Source organism: Natator depressus, chromosome 10 (genome assembly GCF_965152275.1).
Source record: "Natator depressus isolate rNatDep1 chromosome 10, rNatDep2.hap1, whole genome shotgun sequence".
NCBI classification, from domain to species: Eukaryota; Metazoa; Chordata; order Testudines; family Cheloniidae; genus Natator; species Natator depressus.
The window spans coordinates 64218590-64235757 of record NC_134243.1 but is presented as its reverse complement, the minus strand read 5'-3'; the positions used below and the strand labels follow the sequence as shown (position 1 = coordinate 64235757).

Sequence of the window (17168 nt, the reverse complement as noted above, 5' to 3'; positions counted from 1 at the left end):
TCCCACTGACATCAAGGAGGCCAGGATTTCACCCCAAGTGAGAGAATGTTCATCTGCTGATTTTACTGCTTAAAACATTGGAGCAGACCTCAGGAATCTTTCCAAGGACTTGGACTGAAGCTTTCTTTTTTCCTTCTATCTTGGCATTTTCCTGTACTTAAGAGCCACTGAAGTAAAACCAAGGAACAAATCTCTGCAGAAGCAGCAAGTCTAACAAAAACTATCAATCAGTTTAGAGTGAAACAGCAATTCAGACCATTAGGGCCAGATTCATGCTGAGTAATACAGTCCCACTGAAATAAATGAGACTGGGAAGGTGTTGGGTAGTATTCAGTGTGAATAGGGGTGGCAGAATCTGTCCCTTTGTAATAAGGAGCTCATCGTGGGGGGTACTGATGTCAGTGGCAGGATCAAGCCCTACAACAGGTTCTCAAACTGGGGGTCACGACCCCTCAAGGGGTCGCAAGGTTATTATGTAGGTGTTGCTAGTACGCCTCCCAGCAAGCTAGCAAGTCTGCTGTGAAAAGTGCTATTAACAAACGTACAAATATCACTTTAAAATAGTGTTAAATTAAAAACACATTTTAAAATAGTTATACGGGGGGGGCGGGGGGGTCGCACTCAGAGGCTTGCTGTGCAAAAGGGGTTTGAGAACCACTGCCCTACAACATGGAGGAGATCAATGCTTCCACCAGCTTCCTGGCAGTTGTCATCTTACTGCAGTGAACCAGGTTGATTGACAGAGGTGAAGTCCAAGGATAAACTGAAGGCTATGAAGATTTCCTTGCATTCTTATGAACAGACCCTCTCCATCAGTGTAATTTCATTTTTTTCCTTTGTTAAGTAACAGTTTAAAATCCACACAGAAATCCAAAGGAAGGTCAATCAGACTATCCTCTAGAAGTGCAGGCTTCATGGAACATGAAGATCATTACCTGAAAATTGTTCTTTGACATGAGACCAGAAATAGAGGGCACATATTAAGGGATTAGATCCAGGGTAGGGATAATCTTTTGTCTTTGTGTTATTGGTAATGGAATGGCAAAAGGAGAATAGCTAAAACAAAAGAGCTGAGAATACAGGGTTGTGACAGGATGACTGGCTGCCTCTGTCTGCCTGACAACCACAAGCACACAGAATATCCATCAGTCTGGTTTAGTGTAATTATGTCACAGAGCCCAATTTCCAATTAAAATATCACCTTTCCTTTGGCATAGTTTTTTATATTGCGCCATCCTACCATTAACCAGTCCTGTAACTGTCATGAAATAAACTTTTATTATGTAATTGAACATTCCACATGCTTAGTTTACAGTGTGAATAATGCTGAACCATAACAGTCTGCTTTTGTGGGTTCTTATTTCTCAGTAGGAATCCTTTCTACAGTTCATTTCACTTAGTTGTCTGATGATGCATACATTTCATATATGTAAACTGATAATTCAGTACTAGTCATAACAGTTACAGTTTGATTATTGTAATTTTTTTTATAACAACACCGATCTGAACTGAATGTTGTTTTGGGGGGTAACTTTGTTTGATTTTTGTCCTTCTGTAAATTTGATTGGGATATAGCATACCAACTAACTTCCCAAAATTGTCTGAAAATAGAAGTCTTTTCACTTGACTGGAATGGTAGCACACCAGTTGCTCCAACTTATCAAGAAGTTATTAAAGAGACACGAAGGCTCAGAAGGGAATTCCGGGAGGATTATACTGTGTAAGTTTAAAGCAGTTTTTAAAATACATGTGGGCATTAGAGTGATACCAGTCTGGATACTATCCCTTTCTTCAGATGGTATGTAAATAATTACTGTCTATTGGATTGACATATACACTACATGTCAAAAATACAGATTTGATTACCTCCTCCCCGCATTGAAGTAAATGGCAAAACTCCCCTTGATTCCAAAGTGGAACGAGAGCAGGTCCCACATGCAAAAGATATGAAACCAGTGACTACCATGCTGGAGAAGTGCTTGTCAATAGGATTAAGGTAATACAGAGTATTAATATGGCACCAGGCAATGCTGCTGCAGTTAAAAGTCTGGCAGTATCTTTACTATAAATTCTTTTTGGAAAGATTTTGATCTCTATTGCACAGTAGGATTAAACTCACTATGCAGCCATTGACTGTTACATTCATAGCCATTATATTAAGATAAAAACCATCCATCGTATTGCACCAATAACTACAACGCACACTACTAGGATGCATTACCACTGCTCAAGTTCTCAGTTATTTTTTAAAAAACAAACTACTTTAAATATGTACATTGAGTTCTTTTAGCTAAAAAAGTGCAGAAAATATTTTGCACCTTGAGTCAGAAAAAAAGCTAATTTAAGGAAACACGATTCTAGAAAGACTTCCTTGTTTTAAACATGGTCGCTGCACATACAGGAGTCTGAGCTGTGCCAGAAACTCAATCCACACTGAGGTTTTCTTCATGCTTTCTGGGTAGTAGCTGCTTTACTAGATGTTTGCATAGCACTTCGGGGATGTTTAGTTTTACTATTATTGTTATGCAGAGATTTCTTCACAGGTAAGACAACAGGATGGGCCTCAAACATGTATAACTTTCCCCTTCTTTGTGGTCCCTCTCCTCACCACCCATATTTCAATAATTAACAGAGCTCAATGCTTTCTTATAATCATAAAAGCCCAACTCATTGTCAATTTTTATTTCTAACCCTTAATGTTCGCATAGTTTGTTTCTGCTATGTTTCTTTGATCGCTGAAGAAGTTTTAAAATACCAACCATAAAGTTTCATCAACTTCTCTTTTAAATAACAAATAAAACTTAAAATATGAGAAAAGGGAATTTTTAAGTGACTGCATAAAATGCTTGAGTACATTTCTTATGTGTGCAATTTGAGTATTTTGGAATTCTCATTGAAAGCAGTTAAATAATTTTATGTACTCAATTTTGGTTTTGCAGATTTCAGAATAAGTGTAGAGAAGATATTTCAGAAATAGAAAAGCGGAGAAAAGAAATTAACCAGAAGTTTAGAAGGTTTGCTTTAACCATTTTACAACAATTTAGGGGTTTCCCTAAGAAGTAATTGGTTTAATCTGCAACAAGGGAAATTTAGGTTAGATATTAGGAAAACCTTTCAATGAGGGTAGTTAAGCTCTTCAATTGACTTCCAAGAGAGGTTGTGGAATCCCCATCATTGGAGGTTTATAAGAACAGGTTGGACTATCAGTAAGTCTGTTAACAGATATCTTTATGGATGAAGTAATCATAGAATCATAGACCTGTAGGGCTGGAAGGGACCTTGTGAAGTCCTCAAGTCCAGCCCCCATGCACTGAGGCGGGACCAAGTAAACGTAGACCGTCCCTGACAGGTGTTTGTCCAACTATGAAACTTATCGCAGCTTGATGCACCATAAAAAAAAAAAAAAAAAACTTACTTCCACATATTTGGGGACATTCAGAAACTACAAATAATGTCATGCCCAACTTTAACAAAAATATTGCTGATGCAAAAAAATCGTTTATTCTGTTTCTAGACTAACAGAGAGCGCCTGCAAGAATCCCTCTGAACTAAGGCTGAACGCAGATATGTTAACGCATGAACTGGTATGTAATTATAATAATGCACTAATAAGAACAGTCTCTCCCGTCTCCTTCCAAATTTCAAAAATATGATCCAGATTTTCGGATGACTTGGGCATACATAATGATTAGAAAGTGATTAGAAAAGCAGGCCTTTGAATGGTACAGCGCATAATATGCTATGGTGGCTGTTATGTACTTATAAAAGGAAAATAAATAATAACTGATTTCCTCCAAAGGTTTCTGGCAACATGGTAATAAATGAGATAAGAGAAGTAATTTGGAAACTAAATGCCAAATTATTCTTTCTTAGAGATCTCTGAATTTATCTTGCCATTTCTGGAAGATCCCTACCTGCCATGTTTGTGGGTCTGGCTGAAAATCTGTACATTTGCTACACACTAATAGCATATAACCCATATGTAAGCTCATATGAGCAGTCATAGAAGAGGCCTATTTTAAGCTAAGAACCTTTCTGAGGAATTCTGCTTCTCTCCCTACTTTTATCCACATCCCTCATTGCCCTCCTACCAACCAGATCCCTCTAACTCATCTCCCCACAATCTCATTGTTCTGTTCCTCTTCTCCAGATGCCTTGACTTAAACCTTTGTCTTTCTTCCTCTGAGAACGATCAGCTTATTTCCCTGCTCCCCAGTGTTCTGTTTGTTTCTGACACCCCAAAAGCAGAAGTCCCTACCTTTAATGTTACCCTTACATGTTCCCAGTGAGACTCCTGAGAAGGTCTGGAAGTATGTGTTGGCCTCTTTGTTCAAATCTGGCACCCCACCTTCACTGGGTCAGAAGCATCCCAGAACTCACTCCTCACCTGGGATAGTCTGGGTAATGCATACTGCATCTCTTCTGAGAGATGTGTATTTGAATGCAGATCTCCGTAGTCAAACTTGTCTAGATCTAGAGATATACACAAGGACAAATCTTGCTAGGTCCTTCAAGGCTGCATGGGTCCCAACACCAGAAAACCTCCAAGGTTCCACTACACAGGGCAGGGAGCAAGAATGTTGCATACTATGGAGCAGAATTTCCTAGAGGCTCCTTCCTCGCCACTATAAGGCATGGGTAGACTAGGCTGGAGCCACTAACCATTTCTCTGGCGGGGAGAAGGAGCATGATTACAGATGCTACATTATTAATTATTACTCTTGCAGCCCTGAGGCTGCCAACAGTATCTGCAAGACCTGCTCTAGCCCCACAGCCCCTTCTCCCAGGGAGGCGAACCCTCCACCAAGCCCATTTACTTTGGTTTGGCATTGGTGAGAGGATCTTTTCCTCAATGAGCAGTCAAAGAACAAAAGAAATTTAAGTTCTATCCATAGTCAATAGGCAACTTTCAATTATTTGTAGCTTTTTCATTTGTGAGCCAAATTTCTGCAAACACATAGAAAGATTAACAATAATTTGTTTTTGAGTTGTCTGAGCACCATAAAGTCTGCCTGGCTATTTGGTAGTTTAAGGGAAATATCTTTTTCATGATACACAACTCAAAAATAGTTGAACATATTTTGTTAAAATCCAAAATGTCATTGTTGAGCTAAGACCAAGCAAGAGAAACTTTAGCCTAGAAGGAAAATTTTTGAGAAAAAGTTACGGAGTGGAAGAGAGGAGTCAGACTTGAGTAGCTCTTTCAGCCTTCATGATAGCTATGATATCACTCACTCTGGCCAAGAAACCAGGAAGCCTGTCACTCAGCTTCCTCAGGATTTGGAAAGAGTTGGCAGTTGTCTCAAATGTTGTAAAAATACTGTGCTAACTGCGTTCTAAACAGTAGCAACAAGCTCAGACTACTTAACACAATGGGGCCCCAATCCCTGACTGAGGTCTACAGGCGCTACTCTAATATTACACTGCAAAAATAGCATATATTTTCCTCCATTGAGAATCCTACAAAAGTTTCAATGTTCAGCAAAACATTTGCAATTCCCTTAACAGTTCAGTTTGCTTCTTTGTTTTCCACAGGAATTTGCAACACGGGACAAGAAACCATCCAGCAGTGGAAGAAGTGAGTAAACCCCCACATTAAAGCAGGGGTTGAGTATTACCTCATTTGGGTTTATAAAGTGAAATAACTCTCTATTCAATTGCACTTTCTTTTTTTAAAACTGATATAAAGGTAAGAAAGAAAAAGACTTCCTTAAGAAAAGTATTCCTCTTTATTTGAATTGTCTGCTTTGTTCCATTTTTCAAATGAATACATTTTAGTAAATCAACCTTTACACTGTATAATCCAGAGAGAAATAAGTATTTAGGCTGCTTGTCGCTGGAAGGATATTTTTAGTATGGAAAATGCATTATAAAGCCTAAGAAACCTCTTCTAATTGTTTCTTCAGAAATGTATCTTGATAATAGCAACTGCTCATAATACAAAACAGAAAAGGGATTAATTTACTGTGGCATAGGAAGTCCTGCCAGTTCCCAAATGCCCAACATAGTTTCTTTGAAACTTTTACATTCTTTAGGCCTCAAGAAAAACCAAAGCTCCACCTCCAGGTTTGGTAGCAAACAGACTATTCTTCTCCAAATCTAACCTTTGGTCATTGCTTTTGTAATAAGCTTCTTTCACATTTGTGAGGAAGGTACTCAGCTTGTCAGAAGGCACCATTGACACAGTGCAGCCACCCCATCCTGCTCCAGTCAAGCGTGACCCGATGGCCCCAAACTGCCTACAATAATAACAATAATAAAAAATTGAGTGCAATATATCAAAGGAGATCATTTATCATACATAAACTGCCTACAGAGCACAGTGAATATGGGACGCATTTATTTCTAGTTTTCAAAACTAGAACACACTAGGCACACTTGGTCTTATGAGACATTTGAACTCTATTTGCATTGAATGTTTTGGACAACTTAAATTTTGCAATGTAGTTATTTCCATCAAGTGCAAAAATAAGCCTCTCTCAGAATGTTTAAAGACTTTGAAATAGCTGAGGTGAAGAAAGTAGCAATAGTCTTAACACCAGACGTTAAGACAGGAGGACATGACAAAAATAAAGGAGAGTTCATGCACTAATTGCCATGGGTCTGTTCATATGAGACATTTTCAAATTTGGCAGTGTCGGCACACTATACATTTCTGCTTTTTCAGTATAAACATAATATGTTCTGAAGATTCAGGGACTTCTGCAGGACTAGTCCCAGTGCTAGTAAGGGAAAAGTACTGCAAAACTCAAAAAAAAGTCAGACTAAGAGTCCCATCGCTCCGCCATCTGGTCTGCCTTAAAAACAAAAATTAAGGCCTGGTCTACACTTGGGGGGGTAGGGGGGGTTTGGATCTAAGTTACACAACTTCAGCTATGTGAATAACGTAGCTGAAGTTGACGTACTTCACTGCGGTGAGTCGACTGCTGACGCTCCCCCATCGACTCCGCCTGCTTCTCGCCCTGGTGGAGTACTGGAGTTGAAGGGAGAGCGCTTGGGGGTCCATTTATTGCATCTAGACTAGATGCGATAAATCGATCCCCACTGGATCGATCGCTGCCCACCAATCCAGCGGGTAGTATAGACATACCCTAAGAGCCGGTAGCTGACCTTGGTTACACTGGTTTAGAATCCTAGAATAGGGTTGGAAGAGACCTCAGGAGGTCATCTAGTCCAACCCCCTGCTCAAACCAGGACCAACACCAACTAAATCATCCCAGCCAGGGCTTTGTCAAGCTGGGCCTTAAAAACCTCTAAAGATGGAGATTCCACTACCTCCCTAGGTAACCCATTCCAGTGCTTCACCACCCTCCTAGTGAAACAGTGTTTCCTAATATCCAACCTAGACCTCCTGCACTGCAACTTGAGACCATTGCACCTTGTTCTGTCACCTGCCACCACTGAGGACAGCCTAGCTCTGTCCTCTTTGGAACCCCCCTTCAGGTAGTTGAAAGCTGTTTGATTTGAGTGGATTTACAACAGTGCAGCTGAGATCAGAATTTGGTCCTAAGTGTGCACCTTCTGTCTTTCATGTGACAAAATACCACACTAGTTTGTATTAACACACTAGTAATGGTTGTTTTCTATTATTCCATTTGTTGTTTTCAAGTTCTTCATACCAATGTAGAAAGACCTTCATTATTTTATTACAATTTATTTCTAAATGTTTTTAAAGAGAAAAATTCCCACATAGGGAATGCATGTCTGCATTGCCTGGCTCCAGCCAAATCCAGAAGGAGCAGGACAACACTATGAGAAGGTTTCCTCTGACTGAGTCAAAAATGCCACAAAAACAGGATGAACTAGAAAACTCACCAGAGAATCCATTGTCATGAGGTTTCCAACCCACTGTCTAGATCAAATAATTTTGATATGTTTCTAATATCTACACACTGGGAGATTCTCTTCATTGACAACCACAGGCTAGGGCTGATGAAACTGGGCATGATGTTAACGATATAATAGTGAATGAGGACTAATTTTGAATAATTTGGGATACCGTCTCATGTGTATTACTTATGTTAAACCAGTGCTTTTCAACCTTTTTTCATTTGCGGACCCCTAAAAAAGTCAAATGAAGGCGTGGACCCCTTTGGAAATTTTAGACTGCTAATGGTCTGCGGACCACAGGTTGAAAACCACTGTGTTAAATTAATGTTTCAAGGTGCTAGGATCGTACTTGCTTAGGCCCTGATTGATAGGTGCCGACTCTATGGGTGCTCTGGGGCTGGAGCACCCAAGGGGAAAAATTAGTGGGTGCTCTGCACACACCGGTGACCAAGCTCCCCTCACCCCCTGCCCCTCCTCCTCCTCCTCCCCTGAGTGCGCCGCATCCTCACTCTTCCGCCTGCCTCCCAGCGCTTCCCACCCAGCCGCTCCCAAATGCTCCTGGAAGAAGGGGGAGGAGCAGGAATGTGGCACGCTCTGGGGAGGAAGTGGGGAAGAGGCGGAGCCAGGGCAGGGATTTGGGGAAGGAGTTGGAATAGGGGCAGGGAGGGGGTGGAGTTGGGGCAGGGACTTTGGGGAAGGGGTTGGATTGGGGGTGGTCGAGCACCCACGGGAAAGAGGGGAAGTCGGCACCTATGCCCTGATTGAGGAAGGCAGCTACATGTGATTCACTAGACATGCTTAAATGAAATTAATGCTTAAGTGCTTTCCTGAATATGTGTGCTTTTCTGAATCCATGACCTGCTCTGTGTGTGTGTGTTAAATTGAGAGGCACTATCCTACATATTGACTTAATTATCTGTTCATTCTTGATTTCTAATCTTTATTTTATTTCTTTGCAATTTCATAATTCTTTTTGTATGCTGCTCTTTTTCTCAGCTGTTTTTATTCTCTGATCCACAGAAGCAACCTCTTAAATCAAGCAGGATCCAATCCATCTTCCTGTGAAATCAATGGAAAGATTCCCCTTGCCTTCATAGGGTTCAATCCAGTTCTCTAAAGCAACTAAATCAACTGCTCAAATTCACTTGGGATGCAACCTAGTTTTTAAGTGTTGTACTGCAGATACAGTGTTGGCTTTGTATTGTGGAATGCCATTTAAATATCTTCAGATTTATTCTGAGTCATTTAATTTAATAATTCTCTGTGGTCATATCCTATGATTTGCTGTTATACTTAGTCATTTTAAAAATGTAATAAAAGATCATTTAAAAAGAAACTAGTTGTGTGTCAGAGCTGAAGCTACTGTGCTTCAAGATAATGTGGCCAACATTTTCAAACTTGGATGCTAAGATTAGGAACCTCACTAAATCTCTAGGTACCTCACAAATGGCTCAGTGTTTAGAGGTGCTGAGCACCAGTTGCTCCCACAGATGTCACTGGAAATTGTTGCTGCTCAGCACCTCTGAAATTCAGGCTACTTATTTAGGTGCCTAAAGATGGATTTAGGCACTTAATGTTAGGCACCCAAGTTTGAAAACTTAGTCCCATATATGTGCTACATAACAGAATGTATATGAGGACCTGCAAGAACTAACTGTTTATTCAAACTGAAGTTTAAAATCAGGAAATTAAGGTGAGCAAAAAACGCTCTGTTGGTCAGCGTATTGGACGTATTCCCATTCAGAACTGTCCACAGCTGTGTGTGTGCAAAGATGGAAACAATCAGCAAAGATGTGGTCTGGAGTATGGACGTGCCAGTCAAGACACAGCAGCCATTAGATTTTTCCAATCACATTGAAATCAATGCAGATTTGACTAACCGCAAATGCTGTGAGATACAGAAGAACAGAATACTATTGTCAAACCCCAAATGTTCAAAAATCATGAGATTGACTTAAAAATCATGAGTCTAAAAATATATTTTTCTTTTTAACTGTCTTCTGGTTTTTGAGACTAGGGTGCACTTGAGTCACGTGTTCACACTTTGCTCAGTAACCATGAGAGCAACAAACTTTTCTTTAAAACGAAAGCTGAGATTCTCACATAATTTCATGATTCCAGGAGCTGTGGATTTAAGAAAAATCACTAATTATGATGAGACTTGTAATAAAATTGCAAAAGTTAGTAACACTGACACAGTAGATCTGCATGAGAAACAGCAATGTATGTTCATCTGTAAAAATTTGTATCCTCTTGTAAATAAGACCTCTCTAGCTGTCAGAGGCAAGGCTGATAACAGCTAATTTAATAGCACACATACCACCAAGAAATGGAGAATAGGGGGTAGCAAGAAAATTATCCACAGTGGTTTAGGGACTTGAGGTTTTCAAAAGCTCCAAAGGGATTTAAGAGCCCTAGTCCAATTGACTTCCAATGGGACTTGTGCCCCTAAATCTCTTTAGTGCTTTTGAAAAATCTCTCCCTTTTTTATTTGCTCCTTCTGCTTTAAACTACTAACAGGAAAAACAGTCATTACCAAATGTGAGACAGACAGGTTACAGAAAGTACAAGTCTACTCTCTCTCTGCAAAAATAGTTGACCAACTAGTGGCTAAACTTTTCAATGCTCCAAACCATAGTCAGTAGGGATCTCTTTCTTTCTTGGCAGGGAGTATATATTAAAACAAAGATCTAGGCAAAACAGAAAACATCTGGATATGCAGATTATTCTCTACAGTTTAAACCTTGTGAGGAGGCAATGCTATGGAATGTATTTTTGGAAAGGTTTTTTAAGTTACATGGCAGCTGTATAGCACTGTCAGTAAAGACAACATAATTTATGCAGTTGCTGACCCATGATCTTAAATATGTTAGCCAAAATTTTCAAGAGTGACTAGAGATTTTTTGGTGTCTCTGTTTTTGAGTAACCAATTTAAGACCGCTTAAAGGGACCTTATAGAGGACAAATGCTCAGCATTTTCTGAAAATTTGGCCCCTTCAAGATGTATTAAGTTTGGCACCTAAAAACTGTGGCACCCAAAAATCACTGGTCAGTTTTGGAAAATCTTGGCCATAAAATAAAAGTTTGTGTCGATCAACTTGCATAATCAACTGTAGGTAACAATGTAGCTGCAAAACTCTTTATCATCCTTAAGAAATGTTAAATCCAGAAAAAATTGAAATACATTAATGTTGCTTATGGATGGAGTGAATGGTGAACAAATAAGTTTGGTCACATACAATGGACGTAGTTCCAAAAATAATTTTATACTCTGACTGAAGTCTGGTTCAGCGTTCAGTTATTCTTGTTACACTCTGCATGTTTTCTTCTGTTGGTCATTTAGAAAGAAATCTGATGGAACTTGGGTAGTCACCACATTACATTTTGGTCCATCTAATTAAAATGTTCCCAATAATTTTAGTTTAATACAATCCTAACTACATGTATGCATTTAAGCTTCTCTCTCTTTTTGGATTCTATGCTACAGAACATTTTTTCTTGCATAGCGGCGTCCATCTAGTTGTGACTAACTAAAAATGACAGACCTTTATTTTTTCTACTTGTCTTCTTCAAACTGCATGTCTGCTCATGCCTTGCATAGGGCCAAAACTCTACAGCCAGCGATCTTTCATTGGCTCTACTTAGTCAGCCCCATAGTCCATTCAAAACATATTCAATATATAACCACTCTCCTGCTGCCTAGTATATCAGTTGCATTGGACAAAATGTACTTTTAGCATCAACAAATGCGAGTCTATGATGTTCCATTGTGATTTCAAGGCAACATTAGATCAAAGAATGCATTAACAGTCCTGAAGCTCTAGCGGTCATCAGCAGTGAAATGGTTAAGGAATATGCAAGGAGAAATAAAATCTAAAAGTAGCAACTGAGAAGACATTAAGAAATCTGATCATGAACTCTAAAACCTAAAAAAGTAGTAGCCAACTTCATTTACTGTGAGATTTTTTTTGATGAAGTAGAGTCCATCATGAAGCCATGAAGTGCAGCTTTCATCTGACAAGCATTACTCAGATGTCAGCAGGGAAACATTTGACTATATAATGTCTCTTTAGGAGATTAATTTGGTGATAAGAGACAAGAATATTTCTTTCATTTTAAAACTACACTAGCTAATGATGTCATGTTTTCTCATCTATTCAAACCATATTCTCAAAGAGGCGTTCTTGGTTTATTGCTGTCAAAACTTACAGGCAGATGTCCACCAGCTGATCCAGTTCAGGGCAGCTGCATTCATACATGTCCCTGCAGCTGATATGACTCTGGTTCATTAATTCTCCCAGCAGCTGGAGTGCACTGGCAGGTGCCTCACTGCATATCTTCTTAAATTCCAGCACTCTGCCAGCTTCGCTGTACACGTGCTTAGCACGCTGGTACAATTTAAAGGTCGTAACTAAAATAAAGTGAAAATATTCCATGTTACAATTATTCATTAACAGGTACCTAATTGAAAAGGAAAAAAATAGAAATTTACAAGATTTAATTTATATTAAACTGCTTCTGGGTCAAAAGATTTTTTTTTTGCTATAATCAACACTTTTTAAAAGCTCTGTTTTAATACTGTTTGGGGATTTCAAACCAAAGTGTTTATTATAGTTTTGATGATTTTATGTATGTTCTACAAAGAATATCCAAAAACAATTACAAGGTGTATGAAGTGATAGACAACTCTTCAGGCAAACAGTTTGCAAGGTGCTTTAGCATCACGTTATGAAGATTAAGAGTTGATCTGACCCTTTGAGTCCATAAGATTTTTTTTTTTTTTAAATAAGAAAGGGAAATCTTGCTCAAAGAACATTTTTGCCAAACATTTTTAAACCAGCTCTAATATAAACAGTGATCCTCCCACTCCCTTCACAGAAGCTGAGGTTAGGCCACCAGAGTCCCCAGGCCCTGACCCTGTAGTCAATGCGAGGTTTGAAGAAGCTCCGTTGCCTGACCCCTCTGCTGTTAAAAGCAGTGTATGGTTGAGATACACCTCACAGAAAGGCAGCCTACCTTATTTCTCCCTTTGGTCCAAAGAATTGTTGCTAGTCATACCTCTGGGGCACCGTGGGGGTATGTCAAACCATTGATGGGGCAGCCAACCCCTTCAGAGACAAAAAGGGCACCACATACACTCCCTAGAAACCAGATGGGAGGTGGGACTGGGAGGCCCAGGTCTCAAGTTCACACTCAAAAGGTTTAGGGGTAACCAGGGGCATGTGAGAGTTCTGCCCCATAGGCTCCAAAGAGAAATTATACAGGATGGTTGTCAAACAATTCCATATGATGTATGCTGGCTTGCTAGCAGAATGCTTACAGTTGAAAGAGCTCAAATGTGAACTTATGAAAGGTCATGTTAGAAATGGCATCCACTCAGTGGGTTCCCTTAGAAGGCTGGTCAAGCACTCTAGTTACATCCACTACTTTAGGGGCAGATATGGCAATTTTGGGGGGAGACCTTATTGAATTAGGTTTAAGTATCTTTGAGGTCCACTGTATTAAATGAATGGTTTATGTATTACTGTTGGCTGGGATTGTATGTAACCTCTCGAGGCAGGAGAGGTGGCAGTTGTGAGATCTGGGGGTTCAATGGACTATACTGAACAATGTGTCAGACAAGAACAGACCTTTGGAATAAAAGTGTTAAGTGGTTTTCCTGGGGAATATCTAGGAACAGGTAAATATAAATTCCCTAATTCCGGTTATGCAAAAACCCTGCCTTTTGAAGCTATGCCCTGAGGAGAAGGTCTGTGTATGCCAATTACCTATTACCAAAGGCCAAGATCAAAGGCCCAAACTGTATAAAGAAATGGCTGCTGGGTTCTGGTTCTGCATGAGAGATGGTTATGAACTTGTAACCACAGGAAAAACTCAGTTGTGGGTTTTGAAGGACTGACACTTAATAGAGCCCGAGGTTGGAGTTGGGGTGACCGCTCATAAGTCTTAAAGCTTGCACATAGGTGCTTGTATTGTTCTTAATAGGTCTTCTCTGTAATGCTTTCACCTTAAGAATAAATGTGCTTGCTTAGAAAAAGTAATGTGGTAACTTATAACTGCTGGCCATTACGCTGTTCATTGCTTCTGGAGAGAAAGCTAAGCACAGATGCTGGCCTGTTAGGCAGTCTGGCTTGCGGGGAACATCAGAGTGTAGGCAGGGAACTGTACAGCCTGGGGGGAAAAAAAACCCTTCAGGAGGTAGAGAGATGTGGGTTTCTACCCGAGAGAGGTGATGGCTGAAGAGCCAGCAACCTAGAGTGGGTGCCCTTGGTAGACCATGCAAGGGGAGTACAAGTGCATTTGCCCTGAACTGTGACAGAGGGGGCATGCACAAATCAGCCTGTGGCAGAACTGGGACCATTATCTCCTCCTTGATTGCCCAGGTAAATTAAAATCTCTGCAGTTAGCAGAAGGTTTATTGGTAGATAGCGTTTGTATTCAAATACTGACATTTTAAAATAAAGTTATGTTTCCATTAGCCCTTAGTGTAGGTTCCTATCAGGACAGGTTTCAGAGTAGCAGCCGTGTTAGTCTGTATCCGCAAAAAGAACAGGAGTACTTGTGGCACCTTAGAGACTAACAAATTTATTTGAGCATAAGCTTTCATGGGCTACAGCCCACTTCATCGGATGCATAGACTGGAACATATAGTAAGAAGATATATCACAGTGAATCCAGAGAAGTGCTCAGGCTCCAAACATTGTCCCTCATGTAGGAGATAGGCATTCTATTTAAAGACTCTCACCAGTGTGGTCTTTAGTCTCAGTGCAAGAAAGCAGTGGGAGGAGACTTTGAGAGCTTACTCTTAGAGGAGGCTGTATCCACTTGGCCTTCTGTATTGGAGAGTCTCAAATTGTCAGATTCATCTCCAAAGGAAAGAAGAAATCTTTCCAGTTGGTAGTCCACTCATTGTACTGTGAGTTATGAACGCTCTTAGCTGCCTCTCTGGAAAAAAACCCTCTTTTTCAGGCACTCAGACTGCCTAAGGAAGAAGTCTCATAAAAGCACTAAATATCTAAGTGCACAGAGTCAATCTCCTTATTGTATAGGAAACGATCTAGATGTATCGCGGCACTGTCAAGGCCTCTTGGATCATGAAGGCTCAACATATCTAGCTCCTCTTTTTAAGGCATTCAGATCCACTGGTGGATGTTGAATCTGTCTCTTTTTGGCATGGGAGGAATGTTCAAAGCCAGGGTCTTCATCAGTTCCATCAGGGAACTCAATCTGGAGGCCAACTCGAAGTCATAGTTAGAATGAAGAAAGGTCTCTCAAGTGGGTTCTTGGATCCAGGTGATCTGCAGATTCACCACTAATAAAGTAGAACACCCTGACGCGTGCTTCCAGATCTGAGGCTGTGAGGGTGAATCAAGTCTCCAGCCAGTGCTTTCCCGGTGGCCAAAATCAGGCACAGCGTAGTGGTGTCCCACACTGTGTCCAGTACCATGTCCTGTCACTACCTGTAGCATCACCAATATCTAGTTCCCTTTATTTAGAATAAAAAATTAGCTAGTGTAAATTAGGACTTCAATGGAGCTACAGAAATTTACAGCTGCTGAGGATGTAGTACTGAGCCAGATTATAGCAAATGGGCTCAAATTATGTGATAGGTAGAACAATTTTTTTCCATTGGCGAGAATATTTCTTTACTATGTAACTCAACTACTAATTAATAAAGATGAATTGCACATGGCTGCCTTCTGAATACAACCTGTTTTTAGACTAGATTTTAAAAAATGGAAAGACCAGAATGTCCCTTGGAAGCTCAATCTCATTGGAAATGTCACTGAGAAATGGTGGTTTGTTTCCTCTGAATGCACTGGATAAATCAGAAATAGAGCTGTGCTTTACCATATAGTTCCATCTTTTTATTGCTTCTGTAGCTGTTTGCAATATGTGTTGCAGAATAGTTCCTCAGTGCTCAGGGATTGCCAGGGAAAGGCTGCTGGGCACAGAAACCAGAGCATTCTTTGAGATTTCTCTTTAAATATTATTTTTCTTATGAAGCTATTGTTTTACAGCAAGGAGATTTCTAAATGTGCATTCGTTTAGGGCATATCTGAAGTTGCGTGAGAGATTGTCATAGCTCACACACTCTTGTAAATCACCATTGAACAGTAGTAACCCAAAAAATGAACTGAAAACATGTCTGGTTTCAATTTTAAGGTAAAAGTCTTGCCAAAGGCTGTATTTGATTCAGAGACCACCCTTTGGTAAAGCAATGCTTTACTGACCAGATTACCTTAAAACACTTTGTGGTTGTGTTATGCTCATCATGTTATGTACTGGCAACTAGAATGGATCTTCTAACTGCTGGCTGCTAGCCAAAAACTCTGTCCTTGACAGCATTCTCTCATGTCATGAAGACTCTACAAACTTGACATTTGGGTTGACTATAATCTAATATGTTATCCTTTCAAGCAATTATTACATTCAAAATGACAGAAACTGGTTTTGTGTTCTTGTTGTTTCAGACTCCCTTGCAGATATGACTCTTTGCCAACTGAATATCAGTTAAGAAATGATATTATGAAATGCAAGGTTTCTGTTTTTTATAGTATAGAGCTGTAAATCTAAACTTGGGGAAAACCACAAGTGTCATAGATATGACAGAGCATAGCGGCATTCCAATCCAAAAAAAATTAACCACGTGCTTAACGAAATCTTTTTATAGTGTTTGCCTCCCCGTACCCCCCAGTCTGATGTTCTGTATAAGTAAAATAAGCTTTAGGCTGCCAGCCATCTCTGTATTCGACAGGCACTGCTCGGATTCGGAAACTAAGGATATACATAAATCCAGACATATGCTGCTAGTAATGGAGAAAGCTCTTCCACGTTAGGGTTATCTAAATACTCTCTGCCATGCAATCAAAAATATCAACAGTAAAACTGATATTTCTAACAACTGGATCTATGTCTGAATGGGAGGCCACTGACCTAGCAAGAACAGCAGCCACCACTACACAAATAGGAAAAGATCTGAATTCAGTCTTTGGATAAGAGCCATATGGCCAAGGAAGCTTAGATGTGTGCAGGAGAGGACTATCCCAAAATAATTTACTATGTTAAAAAGAATATTGGCAGGTGGACTCATATTTTACAAAGAGAACAGAATGATCACTGGAGCCTCAACCTACCGTGGTGTGACAAAGTTCCTCCTCTACCTTGGTGGGTCTTGCGCTTATTGGCGGATTTGCTCGCCTTGGAGCTTCACGGCAGCCCTCAGCTTGGCCGTTTTTCTGAACCCACAGTCCAGGTCAACTCCTCCTGTGTCTGACCAGGAGTTGGGAGGTTTGGAGGGAACCCGAGCCCGCCCTCTACTCCGGGTTCCAGCCCAG

At 40.2% G+C, this 17168-nt stretch overlaps 2 protein-coding genes across 6 annotated transcripts in view; one reads left to right on the top strand and one right to left on the bottom strand.

Moving 5' to 3' along the window:
• Positions 1 to 9971, top strand: part of FAM227B (family with sequence similarity 227 member B) — a 174035-nt gene extending 164064 nt beyond the window's left edge. For 2 of the 4 annotated variants that reach the window (XM_074966386.1, XM_074966382.1), the window contains 5 exons: positions 1644 to 1720; positions 2940 to 3014; positions 3515 to 3584; positions 5536 to 5578; positions 8851 to 9971. In XM_074966386.1, the coding sequence (XP_074822487.1) occupies positions 1644 to 1720; positions 2940 to 3014; positions 3515 to 3584; positions 5536 to 5578; positions 8851 to 8864 (279 nt within the window). In that variant the 3' untranslated portion in view covers positions 8865 to 9971. The remainder of the gene's footprint in view (positions 1 to 1643; positions 1721 to 2939; positions 3015 to 3514; positions 3585 to 5535; positions 5579 to 8850) is intronic. The other 2 variants (XM_074966385.1, XM_074966383.1) reach the window with 2 other exon arrangements.
• The window catches only part of GALK2 (galactokinase 2), an 80953-nt gene continuing 69514 nt past the window's right edge, over positions 5730 to 17168 (bottom strand). For both annotated transcript variants that reach the window (XM_074966387.1, XM_074966388.1), the window contains 2 exons: positions 12040 to 12241; positions 5730 to 6239 (listed from right to left, as the gene is read on the bottom strand). In XM_074966387.1, coding sequence (XP_074822488.1) covers positions 6032 to 6239; positions 12040 to 12241 — 410 coding nt within the window. In that variant the 3' untranslated portion in view covers positions 5730 to 6031. The remainder of the gene's footprint in view (positions 6240 to 12039; positions 12242 to 17168) is intronic.